This window comes from Cololabis saira, chromosome 13, assembly GCF_033807715.1.
Source record: "Cololabis saira isolate AMF1-May2022 chromosome 13, fColSai1.1, whole genome shotgun sequence".
Taxonomy (NCBI): Eukaryota; Metazoa; Chordata; class Actinopteri; order Beloniformes; family Belonidae; genus Cololabis; species Cololabis saira.
Genome location: NC_084599.1, coordinates 17,695,059 through 17,717,663, shown reverse-complemented (window position 1 = coordinate 17,717,663; position 22,605 = coordinate 17,695,059). Strand labels below are relative to the sequence as shown.

The 22,605-nt window shown below is 42.7% G+C and overlaps 2 protein-coding genes across 3 annotated transcripts in view; one reads left to right on the top strand and one right to left on the bottom strand.

Annotated features, from left to right (window-relative positions):
* Positions 1–8,034, top strand: part of prkaa2 (protein kinase, AMP-activated, alpha 2 catalytic subunit) — a 17,477-nt gene extending 9,443 nt beyond the window's left edge. The window contains exons 7-10 of the mRNA XM_061738082.1: positions 214–376; positions 1,202–1,540; positions 1,622–1,748; positions 3,037–8,034. Of these exons, the coding sequence (XP_061594066.1) occupies positions 214–376; positions 1,202–1,540; positions 1,622–1,748; positions 3,037–3,287 (880 nt within the window). The 3' untranslated portion in view covers positions 3,288–8,034. The remainder of the gene's footprint in view (positions 1–213; positions 377–1,201; positions 1,541–1,621; positions 1,749–3,036) is intronic.
* LOC133458312 (FYN-binding protein 1) lies at positions 7,983–22,557 on the bottom strand. 2 transcript variants are annotated; one of them, XM_061738080.1, is made up of 19 exons: positions 22,355–22,557; positions 20,170–21,395; positions 19,921–20,087; positions 18,119–18,304; positions 17,765–18,035; positions 17,532–17,659; positions 16,420–16,454; positions 16,290–16,324; positions 15,947–16,115; positions 13,381–13,540; positions 13,154–13,277; positions 13,030–13,064; positions 12,080–12,161; positions 11,953–11,987; positions 9,965–10,034; positions 9,813–9,884; positions 9,710–9,729; positions 9,565–9,613; positions 7,983–9,216 (listed from the first exon to the last, which is right to left on the bottom strand). In XM_061738080.1, the coding sequence occupies exons 1-19, from the start codon at positions 22,361–22,363 to the stop codon at positions 9,123–9,125; spliced, it is 2,967 nt and encodes a 988-aa protein (XP_061594064.1). In that variant the 5' UTR covers positions 22,364–22,557; the 3' UTR covers positions 7,983–9,122. The 2 variants fall into 2 exon arrangements, with proteins under 2 accessions (XP_061594064.1, XP_061594065.1); XM_061738081.1 differs by having other exon boundaries at positions 9,710–9,726.
* Between the last annotated feature and the right edge of the window lie 48 nt (positions 22,558–22,605).

The window sequence follows — 22,605 nt, the reverse complement described above, 5'->3', positions numbered from 1 at the left end:
AAGAGAATAATCCTTCCTCTTTGCTCTTTTTTTTTTTTTTTTAATCTATGAAGTTCAAAATGTTTCTGTCATAGCCTCAGCCCTGACTTCTGTTTGCTTTAGGACACACATGCAGAAACTTTGTGATGCTTCTTTATATTTTAATTTTATTTTGTACGCAGTGATTCCACTGAGTGGTGATGCTGTTTTTGTTGTTTTTGTTGCTGTTTTTAGGGAACATGAGTGGTTTAAGCAGGAGCTGCCAGGCTACCTGTTCCCAGAAGACCCGTCATATGATGCCACTGTTCTGGATGAGGAGGCTGTCAGAGAAGTGTGTGACAAGTTTGAATGCACTGAGTCTGAAGCCGTGTCCAGCCTCTACAGCGGTGATCCACAGGTAGACATCAACTGTTACAAACAAATGAGCGCTTGTTGCAAAATGTTGTTTTGTAAAGAAATGCCAGAACAGGGTCAAAAACACACAGAGTCCCCAAACAAGATAACAAATATAGGCAAATGTTATCAAAACCGCAAAACCAACCAGTACAATTTAACAAGTATCTGCTAACAGAGAATTACAAACAGCCATGAGTTCAAAAAAGCAAGCGATAAAGTGTGTGTGTGTTGTGCTGTTCAACATGAGCAGCCACAGTTGATGACTAGTTAGTTATTACTAGATTAGCTGAAGTCTAAGAGGTTCAACATGGCTGATTGGCTGGGCAGGATTAGAACCAGACAGCCAGAATGCAGCCGGATCAGGATCAGGAGAAACACCGGGCACCAGGTGAGTAGAGGAAGACAGACACACAGCCAGTACCGGCCGAGCAACTGGGAAAAATGTCATTCATAAAATACAAACACAGGCCATGGGACCAAATAAAATATAAGTCCATAAACAGGAAAAGCACTACCTGTCTAAGCAGGTTTTAGGTTTTTATATATTTTAATAAGGGAAATTTTTGGGTCAAACAATATTATATATATTTTTTATAGTTCCTGTTGCCCTTTACTGTTGTGGGGATCACTTTAAATCATCATAACAAAAACTCCCCTGAATAAAGAAAATGACTATAAAAATGTGTTTACAAATGGAAATGAGCAAGCACATGGGGGTTGCGACAGCATTTAAATTCTTTTATAGGTTTCAGAAACCATAAAGTCTTTTGCCTTCATCATTTCCTTAGTCCTCACTGTACCTTCTGTGTCACCTCTGTCCATACAGGATCAGTTAGCAGTAGCCTACCACCTCATCATAGATAACCGGCGCATCATGACCCAGGCCAGTGAATTCTACCTGGCCTCCAGTCCTCCACAGGGCTCTTTCATGGAGGACGGTATGCCGCTGCCCCCCGGGGTGAAACCCCATCCAGAAAGGATGCCTCCACTCCTGGCCGACAGCCCCAAGTCTCGTTGTCCTCTTGACGCTCTCAACACCACCCGGCCCAAACAACTGGCAGTGAAGAAAGCCAAGTGGCACCTGGGCATCCGGAGTCAGAGCAGACCCTACGATATCATGGCTGAGGTGTACAGAGCCATGAAACAGCTCAGTTTTGACTGGAAGGTAACACTTTTCATAGTAAACAGACATTGGTAGAGTACACATGTAGGTCTACTCATGATAACCAGTATCTTTGGATCACAGGTGGTGAACCCGTACCACCTGCGGGTGCGGAGGAAGAATCCAGTGACGGGAAACTTGGTGAAGATGAGCCTGCAGCTCTATCAAGTGGACAACAGATCCTATCTCCTCGACTTCAGGAGCATCGATGGTCAGTGACAAAACTCATTTAGTTATATTTAGTGTTTGGAATAACACATGTGAGTCAGTCAAACTCACAATTTTATACAATTTTATAGCATATGAATATCCAGGCGATATTATTTGTCATAAATGCTAAGACATCATTGGGTGATTGTCACAAAGATGCAGCATAAGCTTTACTTGCAGGTGTGCGTGACACGCAGGCAGGTAAATGAGACGGCCGGGGAAAAGTTGAGGACAAAAAGATACACAAATAGAAAAAGTAAAGTCTGGGAAACATTTGAGGAAATAGTAAATTAAGATGATACATGTGCTATATTTCATTTGTTGGTCTGATGATCCAACATTTGATGAACGTTTAGTTGAATTTGCGATAAAGGTACCGCTGCAGGGGGTTGGTGTTTCCATTAAACAGTGTTTTTCAAATGAGCATAATTCTCTTGACTCTCTATATCTCGTCCAGCGCGACCTCTCTTCAGAACAACATAAAAGAAAAATCTCAATGTTGAAAAAGATGGACAAAAACATATTTGATCTTTGAGAAATTATTGTGATTGCTGCTACCACTGCTGAAAATATTCAAATGATGAAGGCAGCAGATGATCATTTAAATGATTATTCAGAGGCAAAGTCCTCATCCGCGGTAGTGCCTAATGATTAAGCAGTGTTTTAGCACAACCACATCATATAAGCAAAGCCAAAAACAGCTGGAAACTAGATTTTGATGACTTTCGATTGCCGATTGAAATATGTTGTGTTTAGGAAGATGTGCACTTTTGAATTAAGTAGCAAACAAACTGTTGCAAAACAAACGGAATCATGGGTCTTGAATACTTTATTTTTATTCTGAACAAGGATATGAAGGCAAAATTATATATAACTAGTCCTGAAAGAGTTCTATATTGTCTTGTATATCATAACATAAGGAATTATTTATTTAAAAGAACACTCAATATATTCATGTTTCAACTAACAAAATACAATTTAAAAAAAGTATAATCTGAATAATGAAGGGTGGACGTTTATAAAAGCTCTGGCTTGATTGGCATTCGCTAGCCATATAATAATCTCTCTAATTATCTCTTGCGTCAGTAGCACCAACAGATAAAACAGGTAAAGTTTGCCCCAGTAAGTTGTTTTTAACAGATTCCACAAAACATTATACTTATTGAATACCATACTTTATACTTAGTTATCTGAGCTTTTGGGGTAATTCTTAACAAATAGCAGAATAAGATTAGAAAACAGCCCACTCCACTCTATGAATTGTGATGCTACCATGATTTTATCCATAGATGACATCATCGAGGCAGTTGGCTTTAAATCGGGGTCGTCCACCCCTCAGAGGTCGGGATCGACAGCCGGTCTCCTCCGGCCCAGGCTGAGTATCGACTCTGCGAGCGCAGCGTTTGACCTGCCCATGCTCAGCTCCTCTCTCCCGGGATCCCTGTCTGGTAGCTCTCCAATGCTCACCCTGCGCCAGGGATCACACACCATGGACTTCTTTGAGATGTGTGCCAGTCTGATCACTACACTAGCACGCTGAGTCAGCCTCCTCTATAGCCTACGTTACCTGGGTGTTGGTGGGAGTTTAAAATACCTGTTCAATTTGGGAAATGGGGGGGTGAAATGTTTGGAGTGACCTCTTTCTGTCTCCTCTCCATCTGCTCTCCTCTGAGTGGAAACAAGGGAAACAATGCCTGTGCAGTTGGCACCTCAGATGAAGGAGAGAGAAAGTAGGCAAAGGCAGATTATCACTTATTTTTTTACTATTTTTTCAACATCTGCAAATACATATTGGGCCTCAGCATGGGAAAACTGATCCTGCCACCAGGTTCTGTTGATTAATTTGTGGAAGCCAGCAAAGAAAGAGGTTACAGTTCAAAGGTGTCTCACATGAAACAAAAGGTCAATTTACCATAAATACTGTCAACATTTGATCAGCTACTGTAACACTTACTGACGGGACCTCCTCATTGGTCCACCGCAGACGCAGGTCAGTTCTGGACCTTGTCATGCATTTGAATTGGATACAGTTGATAAAATGCTATTGCAGATATGTGAGAGGCAACATTACTTTATTTGGAGTTCTATTTGAGCTTTTATATGGTTTGTAAAGACACCTTTATTGTCCATGTATATTTATATTATAAATATATGATACTTCAAAGCTGAAAAGGCTGACAAAGGTATACCAAATAGCATACTTTATACATCTTAAAGAAAATTATTATTATTTAGGTATCAGATCCATATTTATTTTTTAAGATAATTTTTTTTAGGTAATGTAGTTATATTCTTTAAGCACTTAATCAGCAGAGTTTAACCTGATTTTTGAATAGCCTGTAGATGATTAATGATCAATGCGAGACAGGTGAGCAGGATGGTGGAACAATAGCACTCTTCATAAAACGACTGTGATGCATTCAGATGTACACCGTCTCACATGGGCTTTTCCTCTGGAAGCAGCAATTGATTGTCCCATGACTGGGATTGGATGATTTTCAGCTTGACCTGCTCTGACTGTCCGCTAGCTGGCCAGACAGGGGGAAATATCATTTGTTTTCCAGTCACCAAATGCAAAATACTCTACATGCAGCACTGACAAATCCATTTTGTTGTTGTTTTCGGGGGATGAGGTCTAACCTGTGGATACATGTACATGATAACAATCACACTCGGTCCCTCAGTCCCTCTGGCAAGCGAGGTGTGTTTCTCTGAGTTCAGTGTAGCCACAGATTGTGAGGTAGAAATAAGCCATGGAGGAGCAACCAAAAGGTGAAGGACAGGTGATCTGCTAATCTTTACTGTTAATCTTTAACATTAATGTGAGTGAGAATGTAGTTATTCTGTGGCTTTAATTTGAATCTAATCATAAAGTCATCATAAACATTTTTTTTTTTTTTTTTTAATCATAAACATCTTAAGGATAGTGTGAGTTGATGAGAGTTATTGATCACTGATGATCAGTGTTACAAGAACAATCAGAGCTGCTGGCACTGATGAGTAATTTTCTTTAGATGGACATAGAAGTTTCTGAAATGCGATGTGTCCTGAGGCCAAAATAAACGGTGCTGACTAGGAAATCTTTTGCTGATGTTGCATTACAAGACATGTACCTGCTGAGAGGCGGTCACACAGCTTTACAACAAACACTCAGCTGGATGTTCATGTCTAGTCTCGCTGCTCAGTTTTTATTAGCTGAAGCACTGATTTTGATCTGCAAGTAAATACATTCAAAAATACCATAATTTAAACTTGAAAAACAAAAGAAATCAAAAACTTTTTGGTGGAATTTTTATATTTGTAGATGAGAAAAGAAAAGCTTATGGACCTGTACTGTGGTGCATGAAGGTGGGATAGACTGCAGTACATTTTCTGTTGAAGTTTGAACAAATGCCTCCATCCAGGACCCTGCAGCATTTATCTTTTACATCTCCAGTGCCGGAGACAGAAGGTCTTATGACCGGCTGAAGCTCTGCTTGTTCAGTCCTTGTTTTGCTGCTGAATGTGAAATGAAAACAAAAGTTGCAGAACATATTTTGCATGCTGCACAGATAATCAGAATTGACTGATCGCAAAAAATCATATATCTCAGTCAAGTAAATCGCAATCAGTGCATCTCAGATATTTATAATGACTATAAATCCTTTTGTAATTATTATAGGAACATATTTCATCGTTAGTTATTTCATACATTGAGCTGTCAGGCAACTTGTCAGTGGTGCCAAAACACAAACAACACTACAGTAAATATTGAAGTTGTAGAACTGTAACGTATATATACAAACATATATATGCATATATAAAAGCATTTATTACAATTCTGCACTTAAAAAATTGTTGTAAAAGTATATGATGATGCTTATGGAGGGGAAAAATGATAGCAAAACGTATGTGAAATGGTGTACATCTGGTGCAGGAGCCACAGAAACCTTTCTCCAGTTGCCTTAAAGAATGCAACACAATAACTCTGCACATGTAGATGGAGGGTGTGTTTGTGAGCCATTGTGTGCAATGATAATCACATAGTTTGTGTCATGCCGTGTTGTGTTTTTACCGACTTTGTACAAGAGTGATGGGAAGGTTTTGGTTTAATTGTAAATGCCTGAAGGTGGTAGCATCAGATCAGTCGGCTATGATTGTGTAGCATCTTGTCCTGGTGTCAGTTTTGTTTTGCTGTTCTTTTCTGTTCAGTCTGCACTTTAAAACTCCTTCACCGAGGTCAGCAGTTTGCAGATTTACTGTTCGCTGCACCGACACCACCTGAGTGGGGAATGAACTGTATGTGTTGTTTCTGGTCCGTACCGATGAACACTGCAGCATCAATACTGGTAGAAGCGTTCTTCATCGTCCTGTAGCTGCAATGCTTTGCAACACTGTTGTCATACATAATTTATGAATCTTAATTTTTTATTTAATTTTTTCATTTCATCTGAATGTAAAATGAAAGCCAGAGCTGTTTCATGAGCCATCGCTCATCCCATTCTTTCATTTTTAATCATCAGAGCTTCTGCTTTTCTGCCGTTTAGTCCAGCACAGAGGTCTCAGTGTAATGATTCTTCAGTTGTGTGGTAACTCAAATCTTTGAAAAATGGTTCCTAAAGGCCATTCAGAAGTAATTTACCACAAAAAAGCAGTAAAAGAGTGAGTTTAAGTCAAACAGTATTCAGTGTTATTCAGCAAATAAATAACTCTTTCATTGTTTTCTTTGGCAGATGACGTGATTATCTGAAGGGAAGGGAGGCAGTGTTTAGTAACAGCACTATGAAAAATGACATGAATAAAAGTGCCACTGAAATAACCGTTAAGCATTACTATTATATGAGAAAGCAGAAATAAAATGGATTGAGTTGTTTTACTGGTTTATGTTGAAATAAGGTCTTTGTTAGATCATTCAGAGCTGCCATGTTCAAGGTTCAACTATCCCAGACTGTAACTGTTTGAAAGATCTATTGGACCTTAGGCTGAATACAAAGTTGTAGTCATTTGTACTGGTAGCTAAATTGCATGACAGACTGGGGACAGCAACTTGTTAGAGGACATGTTGGTTACATTGTAACTTCCTGAACACCTGCCTTCAAATCTTGTATCAAGAGACAAGCCTGTTAATGTTCCTCTGATTAACAGCTTTTGGCTAATTGTTTTCCGTCTCAGAGCCGTAGAGCCAGCATTAGTCTCCTCATCAGCGTCAAGCAGGTACTTCTTCACTCTGAAGTCGAGCTCTAAGCAGCTGGCTGACATTTATCATCACCGAGGGCCCATTTACATTTCAATGTTACTTTCTTTGTCTTTCAATTACAGTTTCAAAATAAAACTTCAGCAATATCAAGGTTTATTCACAAGACAACAATGAAGTAACCAGTGCCTGAAACTGCAAACACAGTTTACCATTGCAACAACAGAGCGAGCACTTGTAGCACTAACTGGTTACTTTGTGACACGCTTCCCTCAGTTCACTGGCACGTTACTCTGCACTGGTGCAACTCTGGTTCTGACTTTTGCCATCATTGTGTTTAAAAGGGTTACAGTATCTTTGTCTTATAAAAGCATTGGTAAGACTTTGAGCTAAAAAGGTGAAATCCCCGTCATCTGATACCTTCCTAAAGCCCTTGTCAAGTATGTCAACCAGTGTGGGGTTTTTGGTTTTGATTTCCTGTCTGCGTTTGTTTCCTGCTGCAGCACTCACCTGTGTAAATACCATCCAAGCATCTTAACACTACATTTCTTGGCGTTACGTGGCTTCATCCCGGTACCGTTGCTCATAACAACACAGCACAACAAGGGTATCATGAACTGGGCTGTCCTGCAGGAGTTATGGGTCAGATTTAAAGTTAAAAAAGTGTCCAGTGTTTACCATCAGGTGTTGTACTCTGCCCCCGCCGCTGTGAAGCCTGGTAACGGACACCACAGAGCACTACCATCGGCATGTTAGTTATGTAAACTCATCTGTGTTTAGGGCTGAACAAAATGCCAGCAGACCTTCTGCATTGTACCAAAGTGAGTATTTTCCACAGTAAAACTGTGCTCTCTGTTAACTGTAATGGGGTAATTCTGATTCATATGACCTCAAATACCCCCATGTATGTCAGCGGTGGGATATCTTTGTGGGTGCCCGTTGCTTATTATGAACGTGGGCACTCGTATGTTTCCGTGTATGTGTGTGAGTGTGTGTTTGAGGTGTCTCTGATTTGGGTTTGGATTTCTCTTATTATGCACTGCATGATATTGCTGTTCTGAGTTGCACTTTAATGAATATTTATTGAAAAGAAAATAAACATATTAAACAACAATACTTTGGTTCCTAAGCCTTTTGTCTGTTTGTCAACACTCACACAGGTAAGTAAGTAACTTGACATACCTGAAATAATCTCCTGTTAAAAGAAAAGCATCAGAGCCCGAGGCACGTACAGGTATAAGGCACAACTGCTAGTAATAAAGGAAAGCAAAGCTCACGCATGACATTTCCCCCCACCCTCTGATGGTATTTAGCAGATCTGGGATGTCATTCCTAAGTCATATGTGTTACACTATACTCTCTAGCTTTTTTGCATGCAATGAAAGAGTTACATGAACCTAACAAGTTTAAATATCTCAACATGAGCAGTTACAAAGACAACGAAAGACACAAAAAGAGAGGAAGAGCTCACAAAACAGCTCACAAAGTGTGCGAAAATAATTAGTCTCAATGTCTCAATCTTTGAAGATGGTCTTGAAAACATGGTAAAAGTCTTTTCAGAGTCAAACGTAGAAGACTGCAGGGCAGGGACCAAGTGGATCATGTGGGTGCTTTCATTTGTAGGTTTACAATGTTTAGTCTACTGGAAATTTGGTAAAGTAAAAGAGAATTAGCTGTTCTCTGTGGACAAGGATGAGTACTCAGATGCTGCAGCTTCTGAACACTAACTTGTAATGAGCAGTTTTACCCCCCCACTCACACGTGTGTCAGAGCAGTGCCTCAAACTAAAAAGCACTGCATCTTCAGTTCTTTGTCCTTATTTCATTGCTTTAGATGTATTACCCCGCCCCCCTCAAAGAAACTTTACAACTTTTAAGCTCTCTCCCGGGATCAGCAACTCCTCTTGGTCCACAGTTCAAAGCCAGGCAATCTAGAGGGGCTCAGTGTTTCCACACGGCTTGAAGCAACAGAATAGAGATTTGCAGCTGCGTCCGTGGTGTTTCACTCGCTGCACATCATCGTACGGATCCACAAGCGGAGTCACCAGGTAAATGAGGGTCAAAGTCAAGAAGATGCAGTTGCCATGGACGGGTGAATGGCGCTCCAGACGGTTCCTTATCCACAGGCTGTTACAGACGGGAGCAAGCAGCAGGTCAGCATGGCAAATCCCCATGAAGGACAGCGGAGAGTCCAGATGATTGATCAGTCCAGAGTCACGTCGGCGTAGAGGTCAGGGGGAGGTAAAATGAGAGCAGCGGGATCAAAGTCTGTTTCCAGTGCTGAACAATCCTCTGGGCTGAAAAAAAACAACAAAAAACAAGTTAAAAAACGAGTGTGGATTCTCCACTTTAGGAGCCGGAAGATGCTGCCATGTGACCTGTTGCTGAGGGTTTAAGGACATTAAGATGACAGCGTCTCATTGTCCTCCCAGAAAACATGCCAGCTCAACCAATGGTGAGACGGTGCGACTTTCCAGTCTGTCTCACTTTCTCTCAAACACACTAGAATAACACTGGCTCTTTTCATGCTCAGAAGCCCATCATCACAGACAGATTCAAGGAAACCTGTCCGTCGGCAGGTTGGGTAGCATGTTTGGCATTTTTCTGTTTGTGTATGTAAGAGTGTTGGTTTCTTTTGCACTTACGCAAGATCGACTCCTCCTTCCGTCCCTGGTTCTGGATCAGCAGTGGAACCTGGAGCATATCATCATTATTAGTCATTATATGTGTGATCTATTAGTACAAATAGATCACACATTTGGTAATTGTGAGTTTTCAGGCGTGACTTACTCGTCTCTGGTTCAGGGCTGCTGCAAGACAAGAAGGAAAAGTATTCATTAAAGATGTTTGTGTGTCTACAAGCACATTGCACTGGCTCGTGTAGATAACACACCTGACAGCTGCGTCCAGAGGTTGAGGTGAGTGGAAAAATGTCGCCAACTTCTGGAGAGCCTCGTATCTTGCTCTAATTCAAAGACACATGGGAAAATAAATATCATGCTTATGTATGTGTGTGTGTTTAAAACACTATGAGGGGGAACTCACTGGATGTGGGGGTTATCATCGGTCAGGTCACTGTGACTGTGCTGATGGTTAACGGGAAGGTCTTTGTTTCCTGTGCATGAAAAATAATAATTAACGGAATAACATCAATACCACTAATCCCGTCATTATTTAACGTTTACAAGTCAACGTCTTCCTGTTTACATAAATAATCTGCTCATCCACCCAGACGAAACGTGCAACATATAGGACTGAGGCGCCATCTAAAAGGTTTTTAGGTTTTAAGCAGCTTTAAACAGGGTTAGATTGAAGCTGCAGCAGCTGCTGCTGAATGTCGATAGCAACGCTGAATCAACCCGTCGGACTGGAGTAGCTGACGTTCCTGCTGAACCTTGACATCAACAAACAACTCCCACTTGGAAGTTCAATAAAACAGTTCAAAAAGTCAAAGTCAGATGAACTGCACGCAGGGTGACTTCACAGAGAAGTTGAAATGTAATGTAACATCGGAGTTTCAGGTCGCAATGGTGTCACTTTTGTTTATGCATTGGCTGATCGAAAATAAACAAAAAAGCGCACTCTTATATTTTGTACAGTGTGGTATATACGTTTATAGTAAGCATATACAACGTCCTAACAGTTATCAATGTCTAGATTTAAATGTGAGAGTCAGACCAGACTCCTAAAGCTCCTCAGTGGTGCTGAGATCCCGACTGTCATGGCTCCCTGAACCCTCTCAGTGAAAGATGCTTTTATCATCTTTGGTTATGACTGCCATCGAGGAAAAAAATTATCTACGGATCCTGGTTCTTCAGTGCATTCAGGTGAAGCCCCTCATCATAATACTCCCCCCACGGGGCATTATGGCATCATCACTTCATCCACTGCCTGTCTCACGCTGATGCATCAGGGGAAATCTGGACTCAGGGGGCATGAAGAGCATCATCTGGTCAGCTAATGACTGAGCTGCTTTTCTTAAGACTACATAGCGGTTTAACCCCAATGTTTGTTCTTTCTTCACATCGTGTGTATGGAAATACATTAATTTTCACTTTTAAACATAGTTTTTTAGTGCAGAGGCGGTTTGAACACTGAGACTTTAGTGTAAAAGTCTGAATAAAACTGAAATGCATGAATTGACCAAAAATATGCGGACAAATGAACTAAAGCATGTAAACGAATTAATTGAAAAGTGCTAAATGAATCCAAGCGCGGCGGTGTACTGCATCATGTAAACACAGAGTATTGGTTCATGGCCTCTGCATGGTAATGACTGGTCATTAAGAGCTATTTATATCCGGTGTCGCTCTCACGCTCCCGCAACAATCTAATTAGATAGATGCAAAATAATCCATTTGAATGCCTTCTGCTGCAGCTGTTCATCCTCTGCTGGCTCATGAAGGCATCAGAACAAGCACAGATTACATGCCGTCTACCTTTAAAAGGCGCTTTGAGCTTTGAGAATTCACCATTTTCTGCAACAGAAAACTCTCTGACCTCCACCTTGAATTAAATTAAACAGACTGACGTGATTGTACATGGAACAGCTGAAATGTAAATGAAATTTTTGACTTTCATCAACTTTTTGTCCTCTTGGAGCACTGAATGTCAGCGAAAAACTATTAAACACCAACAAAGTTTCAAACCATCTGCCTCTGCACAGTAAAACAACACACCTGAACAGAAACGTGCTGCAGAGATGCACATCTTGCATGAAACAACGACCTTATCTGGGTGACTGGATAACATATCGGTTCAGAAAATCCGGATATTTGAAGTACCTTGGCGTATCGTGTCCTCATACCCCCGTTGAGATAACCGACAGAGGAAGTAAACACATCAAAGTGCAGGTGCCACTCTGAAGCAACATAATTGGGTTGTGGGTAACAACCAGTTTGAAAAGATTTCCACCTCATTAGTTTGACATACAAGTTTGAGCGCTGAAGCACTTCGGGGTCAGTTATTTGAGGAAAACCTCTCTGAGCAGGAAGAGCGATGACGTCACGCTCGAGTGACGTGATATATCTTACCCATATCAGGCATGGAGAGGGTTCTTGCGTGGCCCCTGCAGAGGTAAAAACATCAACAAAACAGGTTTTGGTGGGAGGAAAAAAGCCGTGGCGCCAAATCGATCACGGTAAAGGGACTGTTAGTTACATTGGAGGGAGCGAGTCTGCGGCTTCAGAGGGAGACAGAGGCTCGTCGTCGTCACAGGTCCACTCCTCGCTGTCATCTGAGACTGAGCATCAACAACAACATTAAACAGCTGCCCAGTGACGTCATAGGGGTGGGCAAAAATATCGATATGGCAATATATCGCAATACTTTTCCAGCCGATTCATATCGATATTCAAAATTTGAATATCGATTTTTTTTTTTTTTAATATTTTTTATCCCAGATTTTTTTTCCCATTATATCACCCAGTGCTCCTGCCTAAGTGACAGTCCTGGGCATTGCCACTCTCTACCAACCCTGGGAGGGCCCTGCACTGAGCTCAGGTTTTATTTCACGTTTTATTTCATTTTATAATTTATTTTTTATATAACACAATTGCCTGTCCTTGATAAATGAAAAACAATGGACAGAGGTTTATTTATTTATGGATTTATATCTATACTGACTGATCACTGTGCCTGTCCTTGGTTTTAGTACCCATCTTTCTTGTGTTTATTATCATTTGCCACATAATTAAAGCAACCTCATACTAAATTTAATGTTAATTTCATATGATGTAAATAATATGAAAAACATATACAAATATGTTGTAACTTTAGCTTGTATAGTTATAATAAAACATTGTTTTGACTCAGTTTGTCCCATGAATTGTCACTTTAATCTGATGAACGTGCAACTCGGATTTTAAGATCCATCACTATCATCTGATGTACATATATACAACTTGGATTTTAAGATGTGTAATGCATTTTTAAATTTTTCGGTGAACTATGTAGAATATAATAATCGGGATATCGCATAATCGGGATATCGCAATGTGTATCGTATCGTGGCTCAAGTATCGTGATGCGTATCGTATCGTGAGGTCCTTCCCAATACCCACCCCTACGTCACACACACCACGATCCCCAGTAACAGCACAGATACTCACAGCTTTCCGTTGATTGTGGGAATTGGTTGGAATTCCTGTGTAGTAGAAGATCAAGCAATTTCAGTTGATTATTTAAACAGCGATAGTATTGATTGAAGAGGTGCATCGTGGGTGGAACACGCACCTGCTGCCCGTGCTGGTGACCTCGGCCTCGGGGAGGGTGTTGGTGCTCCTGCGTCCAGCCTTCTTTCCCAGCTCCAGCATCTCCTTGATGTCCAGTTCCACGTGGTCCACGGCGACGTATCCATCTGCAGCACAGGCACAGCGTCAGTGACGGCGTGTTCTCAGAGACACCAGCAGAACTCGGCTCGTCCTTGATCCCCGGCGGGGATACCGGGGCGTGTAACTCACAGGTGTTGCTGCCGTCCCTGGCCAGCCACTTCCCTTTGGGGCAGTTGGTTGTTCGGATGATGCTGATGATGTCTCCGCTGTTGACGGGCAAATCGTTCTTGCGTCCTTTTGTTGTCACGGTTACTTTTGCCTGGTACATGGCGTCGTCCTGTCCCGTGATCTAACAGACACGATGACAGCTGTCTGGGTGTTTGTATAAACTGAATCTGATAGCATCTTTGTAAACAGTCCCTCGGGGTGTAACCTCATAACCTCTTCTCTCTGAATGAAATGAATGCTGAGCAGCAGCATCTTAAAGAGGAGGCAGGTGTGATTATGAATATGAATGACCTCCGGAGCATCTCAGGGACAGTTTCCAGCTTAGACAGACTCGATTTTAGAGAATCTGACACGTTACATCACATAAAAGAAGTTTCTGCACTGTTTTTTTTTTAACTGAAACAGTATCTACACAACAACAACAATACATCCTGTTTTACTCAGAAAGAGTGTAAACAGATCATCTGTGTGAGGATGGAGTGCTGGATGTGAGTAAAATATCCAGACAAAGCTGAAGAAGTCAAAGCAACTCACATATCAAAGAAAATATAAACTCAGCTGAAAGAACTGGGAATCAGCAGATTAGGTTGATAAGTCACAGAATGAAATACTTTTAAAAGAGGGTAATCACTTTCTTTAGTGGTTTTACTTAAGCAGTGTGTCCAATAAGAGAGTTTTAGCCGTTAAAACGTATCATTTATAGCCTTCCATTCCAACGCTGTTACAAATGCAGCATCTAGCGGTTTGCTCATGATTACAAATAGTAACAGTAAGATAAAGAAGACACGAGCTGAATGGACGGGATTTTTTATTTTCATTCTCTATAGGTAAAACTCAGTTTTGGATGACAGATCTGGAGCAGAATTAAACCAAAGAAACTTTCCAATCAAGGCCAGGGGATGTTTATCTGGTACGTTCTTGGATGACAGCTGACAGGAAACGTTGTCGCTGCAGGTGATTTTTCTGGGTGGATCAAAGTCTCAGTTAACTGGGTGTGGGTGTGGATTAAAAACTGTTTACAGATTTATTTAGTCTGTCCTTTTGTTGATAGGCTGCATTGTGGGGAACAGATCTAGACCTGAATAACTTCACTACCTCAGAGTACATCTATATGGAATCTAGTTTGTTATCGCTGTTTTGTTAAATACTTCCTACAACTGACATACATCCTGTATATAAGTCAGTTTATATGCATGAAAACAGGTAAAACAAGAGTAAAATCAAGTGTTGACAACTCGAGGTTTAAAGACATTTTCACTCAAACCAGAAATAGATTTTAAGATTCTTCAGGGAAAGTGACGAGGCCCTGTCTTTTATTTTCCTAAAGAAAGAACTTCCACAGTAGAACTGGTCACTGATCTGAGCTGGTTTGGACTGTTTGTTGTGAGTAGAAACACTGATGACGAAGAGTCTTGAGTGTGTAATCTGGACGGTCAGAAGGACGACTGCCTGATGCAGGACATGGTCACCGGCCACTTTCACGGGTCTGTCTGTCTGGTCCTGGACTGGACCACGTCCTGCTTCTGTTTGGAAAAGCTTCAACAGGATTCTGGAAACACTCAGATGTTGTCTCATATCGACCTGAACAGTCTGATCCCCCGCATCCCAAAGGTGCTCTATTACACTGAGATGTGGGGACGGTGGAGGCCCTCTGAGGACGGCCAGGGACCTGCCCGTCGGGTTCAAGGAACCACTTTGAGATTCTTTAAGCTCCTGGGAAGCGTCCTGGTGTCCTGCTGAAAGTAGCAGCAGGTCATTAAAGGAGATATGGTCAGTCAGCAGCAGGATTCAGGTGAGCTGTGGGGTTTCATCAGCTCAACAAGCATGTTGTTCGTCATCTGCACCCCTTGATTGTACCGAGGGGTTATTTGGGATGCTGCCTTACTATCTCAAACCATTCTGTCCTCTTCACTCTGACCTCTGACATCCACATCTCTTCATTTTCACCTGAATTGCCATTAATCAGCTCTTTTCTCTTTTTCAGACCATTCTCAGTCTAGAAGTGGTTGTTCATGACGAATTATTCAGGTGATGCTCAGTTTGAACATCAGCAGGCCGTCTTGACCACATTTGCACACCCCAAACTTATTCAGCCACTAAATGTGAGCAGCTGATGAGGCATTAGTTCAGTTTCCTAATAATAGGGATCTTCACAGCCTCATTATAATATTATTAAGCCTCTTCAGTGTTCAGATCTTTTCCAGAAGTGCTGGATCAGCTGATCTGACCAACCTACTTTTGATAATAGACGACTCGGGGCTAGATTGTTGTACTACAGCAGAGACAGCTGAAAACGCTGAAAAAGTACTACCGGTATTTAAAAAGCAACAAGAGCCATCGATCTTCTGTTAGAGTTGCTGCCACGAATGAAACAAATGTTTACCCAGACTGTGTTTGCACATGTAGCTCAGCGCGTCTCTGCGGGAGGAATGAATCCCGACAGGTTTGTGCGCCTGAGCGCGCCCCACCCTCGGCTGCAGCGCAGCCGCCCTCCATACCTCTCCTGTCAGTCAGCAACAGCACTCACTTTAAATTTCTTCTTCATCTCGTTTTCCTTCTTTTCCCTCTCCTTCTGCTCTTTCTTCTCTCGCTCCTGTCTCTCCTTCAGCTCCTTCTTCTCCTTTTCCAGCCGCTGCTTCTCTTTCTTCTTCAGCTCCTTCTCATCCGGCCCCTCCGCCGCCGCTTTCTTCTCACTCCTGTGGAAGACAAGAATAAAGGGGGGCGTCCCGTTTGAGACGGGGTCCTTGCAGCGTGCTGGAGCAGCGGTTGGATAGGATTATGCGGGAAACAGAAGCTCTCATCACTAAATCTTTGGGGGAGATAACTGACATAAGAAACCGAGGAATGGATCCAAAACCACAGACTTTTACCTGCCAAACCTGCCCGTCTTGGTTTTCTCTTGAGTCTGTAATCAAAGAAATGAGTTCATTTATTTTAGATACAATTATTAACTAAAGGAACAGCTAAGATTGTCATGAGAGGAACAAGAACAAGGCTTACCGTTTCCTGTGGAGTCTCAGCAGCAGCATATGGATCTGCGGGTAAACATGGAAATTACGTTCAGCACAAGAGCTTTTGACTCGCTGAACATAAGGTGTAGTAATCACACACAAAACCCCTTCCAAAACAAAACTCTAACAACAGCTTCAGTAAACCAAAACATGAAAAGTTAAAAAACATGGAGATAAAAATACATGCAGAATATAGTTTTTCTTCTCTTGTTGAAATAAGCCGAGCCTCAACATTTTCTTGTTGATGCCATAAAGCTGAAAACAAGCCCGTTCTCCTCCTCCTACAGGGATACAATCATTTCTTATCCGGATTTGTCTGACTACAGGACCGCTTCACTTGGGCTGAATCCATCTGTATTATTATTATTATTATTATTATTATTATTATTATTATTATTATTATTATTATTATTATTATTATTATTATTATTATTATTATTATTATTATTATTATTATTATTATTATTAATAATAATAATAATACTACTACTAATAATAATAATAATAATTAATAATAATAATTATAATTATTATCATTATCATTATTATTATTATCATTATTATTATTATTATTATTATTATTATTATTATTATTATTATTATTATTATTATTATTATTATTATATATTCATATATTATTATCTTGCATGTGAGAGGGCTTAGTGGGATTCTTGGGGTTTATAGGGGTCATTTTTCTAGATCATCTCAACCCTCTAATGTAATTATAATGTAATATAAAATGAATCCCCAATTTATTATTTATGTTACAGTTACAAATGTTACCTAAATCTTTTCGACAACCTGGGGTGAAGCCCTCTTCACTGCTGCTGTAACTTCTCAACCCAGTAACACAACTTGACTCATAAGCAGTGATGGTGAATGTTTTTCAGCATTCAATAACTTTTGTTGCTCTTGTCTCATTTTTTTCACAAAAAGTATTTTGGTAAATCAGTTGTCTTTACAATACTATTACTTTGAACTGAGATTGTGAACTGGGGATGAAATGACACCAGTGGAAGGGGGAGTGGAGCAACGCGGCCGGTTCTGATTTCTGCTGGGAACTTCTAAGAAAGAGACGTGACGTTACAAGCCGGCCCTTACTCTTTGGTGTTCCTTTGCGCTTCTTGCCATTTTCGCTCTTTCCCTTCTTCTTGCTGGGAGATTTGCCGACATCGTTGTGCATATTTTCTGCAACTTCACCGACACTGTTGTGGTTCTCTGGTTTGGACCTTCAGGACACAGAAAGTTGGAATAAACAGCGATGAATGCCAGCTTCCCAGAGAAGAGCAAGCATTTTAAAGCACAGACGCTGTCGTTGGACTTGAAGGTCTTACTCCTCTGCTGGTGGTGGGTCCTCAGGGACAGAGGGGGAAGGCTCTGGGAACAGATCCTCTCGGTATTCTGTCTCATATGCTGGCTCCGAGTGGATGTCGGCTCCTGGATGAGTCACGTCGTTAATGTAAAAGTCGGCCCCGTCCTGCTCGTCCGGAGTGTGTGTGCCGCCGTACTCCTCACTCCCCCACTCTGACACCGGCAGCTCCGAGCAGTAAGCGTCTGAGGCCACGTCATCAAACTCCTCTGAAAAGCCGGGTGGAACGGGGATCACTGCAGAGGGAAGTGAAGCAGCAGCAGGGTTGGAGCTTTGTCTCAGTGATGTGTGAGCGTAGCGGTGGAGGCCACGCAGTTACCTTCAGAGAGAGTAGGGGGAAGGAACTCCCTCAGGTCGGCGGAGGGAGGTCTGTCGGGTTTCTCTGGAGCGTCAGGCGTACACTCCAGGTCTGGTTGGGCCCGGCTGGGTGGAGGTACCACCAGCAGCTCGGGGACAGCCTCGTCCCCCTCCTCAGTGGTGGGCTCCAGCACTGGAGAGCCTGGTCCTGCAAACAGTCACACCAAATACATCAGCGACTGGTGTTGGCTGTTCAGCTGTTTTACAATGTCCAAGCCTCATGTAATGTTAAACAGACACGCTCATCTTAGCTGCGAGATTCACCCTTGAGGGCATTACGTCAATATCAGCAAAACAGCACCTGAAGGAAGAGAAGTCAAGTGTGGAATCTGATTTGTGAAGGAACCAAACCAGGCAAACACTGGAAGTGTTTTCCTGAGGAAAGATATCCCTTAAAACCTCCCTTGTACTGGGTCTGCACTTTTTCTAAAAGATTTATTATTTCTTCTGTTTTAAAGGAGCTTGAGGCCGGATTGTGGCAGGATTTATGAAAAAAATCCGTATACGTTTTAAGTTTTCTAGTAATAATGTCAGATGAAGCGTTCCAAACCCAAAAGAATGAGCCCTCTAGTATATCTGTCCGTTGCCTTGAACAGGCTGTGTTCTGCAAAATGTGCTGCAATTCGGCCCCGAATTTCCCGCGCTGGGCTGTGGATGTGACGTCACATGACGCTGCATGCACGTTCTCCCCGTTCTCCCGTGCCGGCTTCACTGTTGGCTGCAGTACCCCCAACGGCCATCGTGGTGAAGGGTGGCGCTAGAGAGCCTCATTTCTTAAAAGGAGCCTCAAGCTCCTTTAAAGGAGCTTTAACCACCTAAGACCTTTTTCTTGTTGCTTTGGGCCCCTATAAAGAAAGTGAATATTGTGACATAGACGATAAAACGTGTGACGTCCACATGTGCGTACGCCAGGTCTGAGAAGGTTAAAGCACTGTTTTAAAAAGGGGCAGTACCATTACATGTTCCTGCTTACCCTGTTAAAGCAGCACAATGTAACTTTTCCACCTTAATATCATATTTCCAGAGTCATTGTGATGGTACATCAACTTACAACAGGTTTAATGACACCTCTGTCAAGGTCTGAGGGGTCTGTATCGCCTTCACTGGCACTGTGTAACTTTGAGGTGGATGGTAGGAACCCTTCCACACTACTGGTAAAGCACTACCGCTTTTGTCCAAAGGAGACTCAACAAAAGCTGAAAGTTACATTGTGCTGCTTTAATGACACAAAATATCTTTTCAAAATTCTTTTCAAAATATCAAGTTTGCAAACTCTGCAAACATGCTGAGGCCACACATGCATGCACTGAGATGTAACAGCAGGCTCCGTGAAAGGTGAGAGATCTGTCTGTGTAACCAGCTCACTTCTGCTATCCCAAGTCTGTCTCAGCACATCAGCACGCTCCCTGCTCACGCTGAGCCGTTCTGCTGCAGCGTCCTGATAGCTGGCATACCTCCACGGGTCTGCCCTGTTGGCTCCTCAGTGGTTTCTGGCTCAAAACAACAATGCTAAGGCTGTCATATGTGCATACATTTCCACAGCTGCAACCCCACCCCAGGAGAAAACTTTACTTCACATACCACACTTGATTGCGTAGCTGCAGGTCTACCGTAATTAATAATGTTGTGCAGCTCTCCGGCACATACCTGATGTCCTGAGGATGGCGTAAGTGGCCCTGCACTTCATGTTAGGGTGACTTCAACAACAAAAACCCTTACAAGAGCAAGAGGCTCAGAAGACAGATGACCTCAGCTGTGACTTACGGTGCTCGGCGCCGTTAACTGGTGCTGGTTTCAGTGGGGGGGCGTTGCCTGCTTCGTAATCTACAGGTGGGAGATATGGGAGATCCTGGGTGGGGCTCTGAGGGGGGGAGAGGTCTTCAAGTGGAGGGGGGGTGATGGAGTAGGATCGGGTGGGGTTGGACAAGGGGCTGAGAACAGACATGGGATAAGTTACCGACAGCAAGTTACTGAAAAGCACTTCAAGGAGAGTTTAGGGGTTTTATGGTTTACCTGGCGCTCTTCTTGCGTGCCTTCTCCAGGGCATCTAAGATCCTTTGGTCCCCAGGAGGTGTCCGTTTTCCCGGCATCATGTCCTCGGCCCTCTCCAAGGCAGACAGCGCCGAGATCGGACGCTCGGCTCCGGACGATGTGACCCCAGACGGAGGGTCCATGGGTGGAGAGGGGGGCTTCTCCACAGCAGCTGCAATCACAGCCTCGATGTCGGCCTCAGCTACCTCAGGCTCAGGAGGGGATGGGGACGGAGCAGACGCCACCGGGGGAGGATCTGGGATGGCAGAACTGGTCGGAGGGGTTGGCGAAGATCTGGGGGGGTTGGGAGCATTTCCATTTCTGCTGTCTGGTCTGGAAACAGGGAAATCAGGATTTCCTGGGTTCCAACATGCCTCTATCTCCGCTGGGGTTTCGATCTGGGGCGTTGGGACTATGGGAACTGGAATGTCAGGAATGACGGCAGGAGGTGGGGAGAAGTCAGGAGGTTCTGGGATAGGGGAGGGCGGGGCCGCTTCCTCCACAGCAGTGGGGTCAGGTAAGGTAATGTTTGGTAGGATGGCTTTCCGTTGTAAGACCTCAGCCTGGTTTGCTCTTGGTTCTGAGATGTCTGGCGTGTCTCCAACATTAGATGGCATCAGTGGTATGAGTGGAGTTGGTCCTGGATCATCCGGGCTCGGGGCGTCTAGGATTGGATCCGATGGGATCACCACTGGATCTGGTTTTGTAGACTTTCTGAAGCCAAATATTCCCTTCTTCTTTTGTGTTGGGGCTTTGGGAGGAGGACTGGCGGCCACCAGGTCTACCGTAGCCCCCTTCTGCTGACGTTTTTTGTCCTTCCCATTCTCCTTCTTCTCCTTCTGAGCGGGTCCATTGTCCTTGAGCTTCTCCTTGCTTGCTTTTGCAGGCTTGTCTTTCCCTCCCTTCGGCTTGGCTTCGTTCTTCTCTTTTCCCTTTGAGTTATTCTGGATGAGAGGTTGTTTGCTCTCCTTTGTGTCCTCCTTGAAGACCACTCTGGGGGCATACATGTTCTTCCCGTCCAGGGTGTGGTTGATGGAGGTGAGCAGGGAGGGGCGCGCTCCTGCAGGGAGGTAGTGCGTGGGGCTCTGGGGGGGAGGCACCACCTTTGGTTTCTCTGGGAGAACAGGTCTGGTCCTGGGTTGCTTCATGAAGAGATCTTCCTCCTGGAACTTGGCCCTCAGGCTCTTAAAGTCCATCGCGTCCTCCTGCTGACAGTTTCACAGATCCACCCACAGACATTATGCCAGCGTCAGGCAGAAACATGAACATTATATATTCAGGATGACAAAAAGAGTGACATTTATTTTTAAAGCAAGTATAATTCTTATCTTTACCTACATTTTACTAAACAGTTAAAACAATTACTTAGAGCAAGACAGATACCACCATTAAAAAGATTGATTTTGCAGTTTTGATCAGGTTGAAGAATTGTGTCTAGGTGGTATTTATCCTAACTTGTATTATTGGCAATTTGCCATTAATGAAATACATATTACGGTATACATTACAACAAATATTTTTGACTAAAATTACAAATTCATATAGGCTACAGTGTGTGATATTTGTTGAACATTTAACTCGTGAATCCTTCCTCAGAAAGTTTCAGTTATATGCCTTGTTCCTCCTTCCAAGACAAAACAATCTGACGGTCAAACCTAACTTTCCAGTTTTACTCAGGTTTCCATTTCGAATGGCGTATCAGACGTGATATAGCATTTTACACGATCTTCTAACACGATTTTCTATCGGGTGACACACTCTGATTATGTGAAAGATTAAAAAAAAAAGATTTTCAAAATCTTTCAGCTCTAACAACTCTGTCAACATGTACCAAGAGGTTTGATCTTGATTAGCAGATCTGATTTACTCTTGAGAGAGAAAGATTCCTTTTGACTTTGACTGAAAACAAGATACGATTTTCAAATTAATCACAAATGGTCGGAAGGCCTTATCAAAGTGATAGATGTGTTTCAAATCAGATTTTCAGACGCATGTCCTTTAAACGTGTGTGAGCAGTTTCACAAAGTCATATGTATAATGCTGTCTACGTTATCAAAATATTGACGCAAATACTCATCATGCCAGATATTCACACAGTAATATCATAGGATAAAGACGAAGACTGTTATTAGAAATTGCCTTTAATTGCCTTATGGCGGAAACGCACCTGATCCATTGTGAGCGTCAATTATCCACCAAAAAACCTCTTGAATCAAAAGTACTTAATGAATTGACTGAATGTTCCTCCTCAGCCGGTCATGGTGTGTCTGGTGACACTTCAGCGTGGATAAAGCGGAGTTGAGATGCGTCAGCGTCCAGGACGGAGCGCGTCTCTCCTCTGGCCGAGGGGGGCGTGCGTCCGTGCGCGGCTCCGGGTTTCAGTGGAATGAAGACAGGTCTCTGTCATCTACAGGGAAA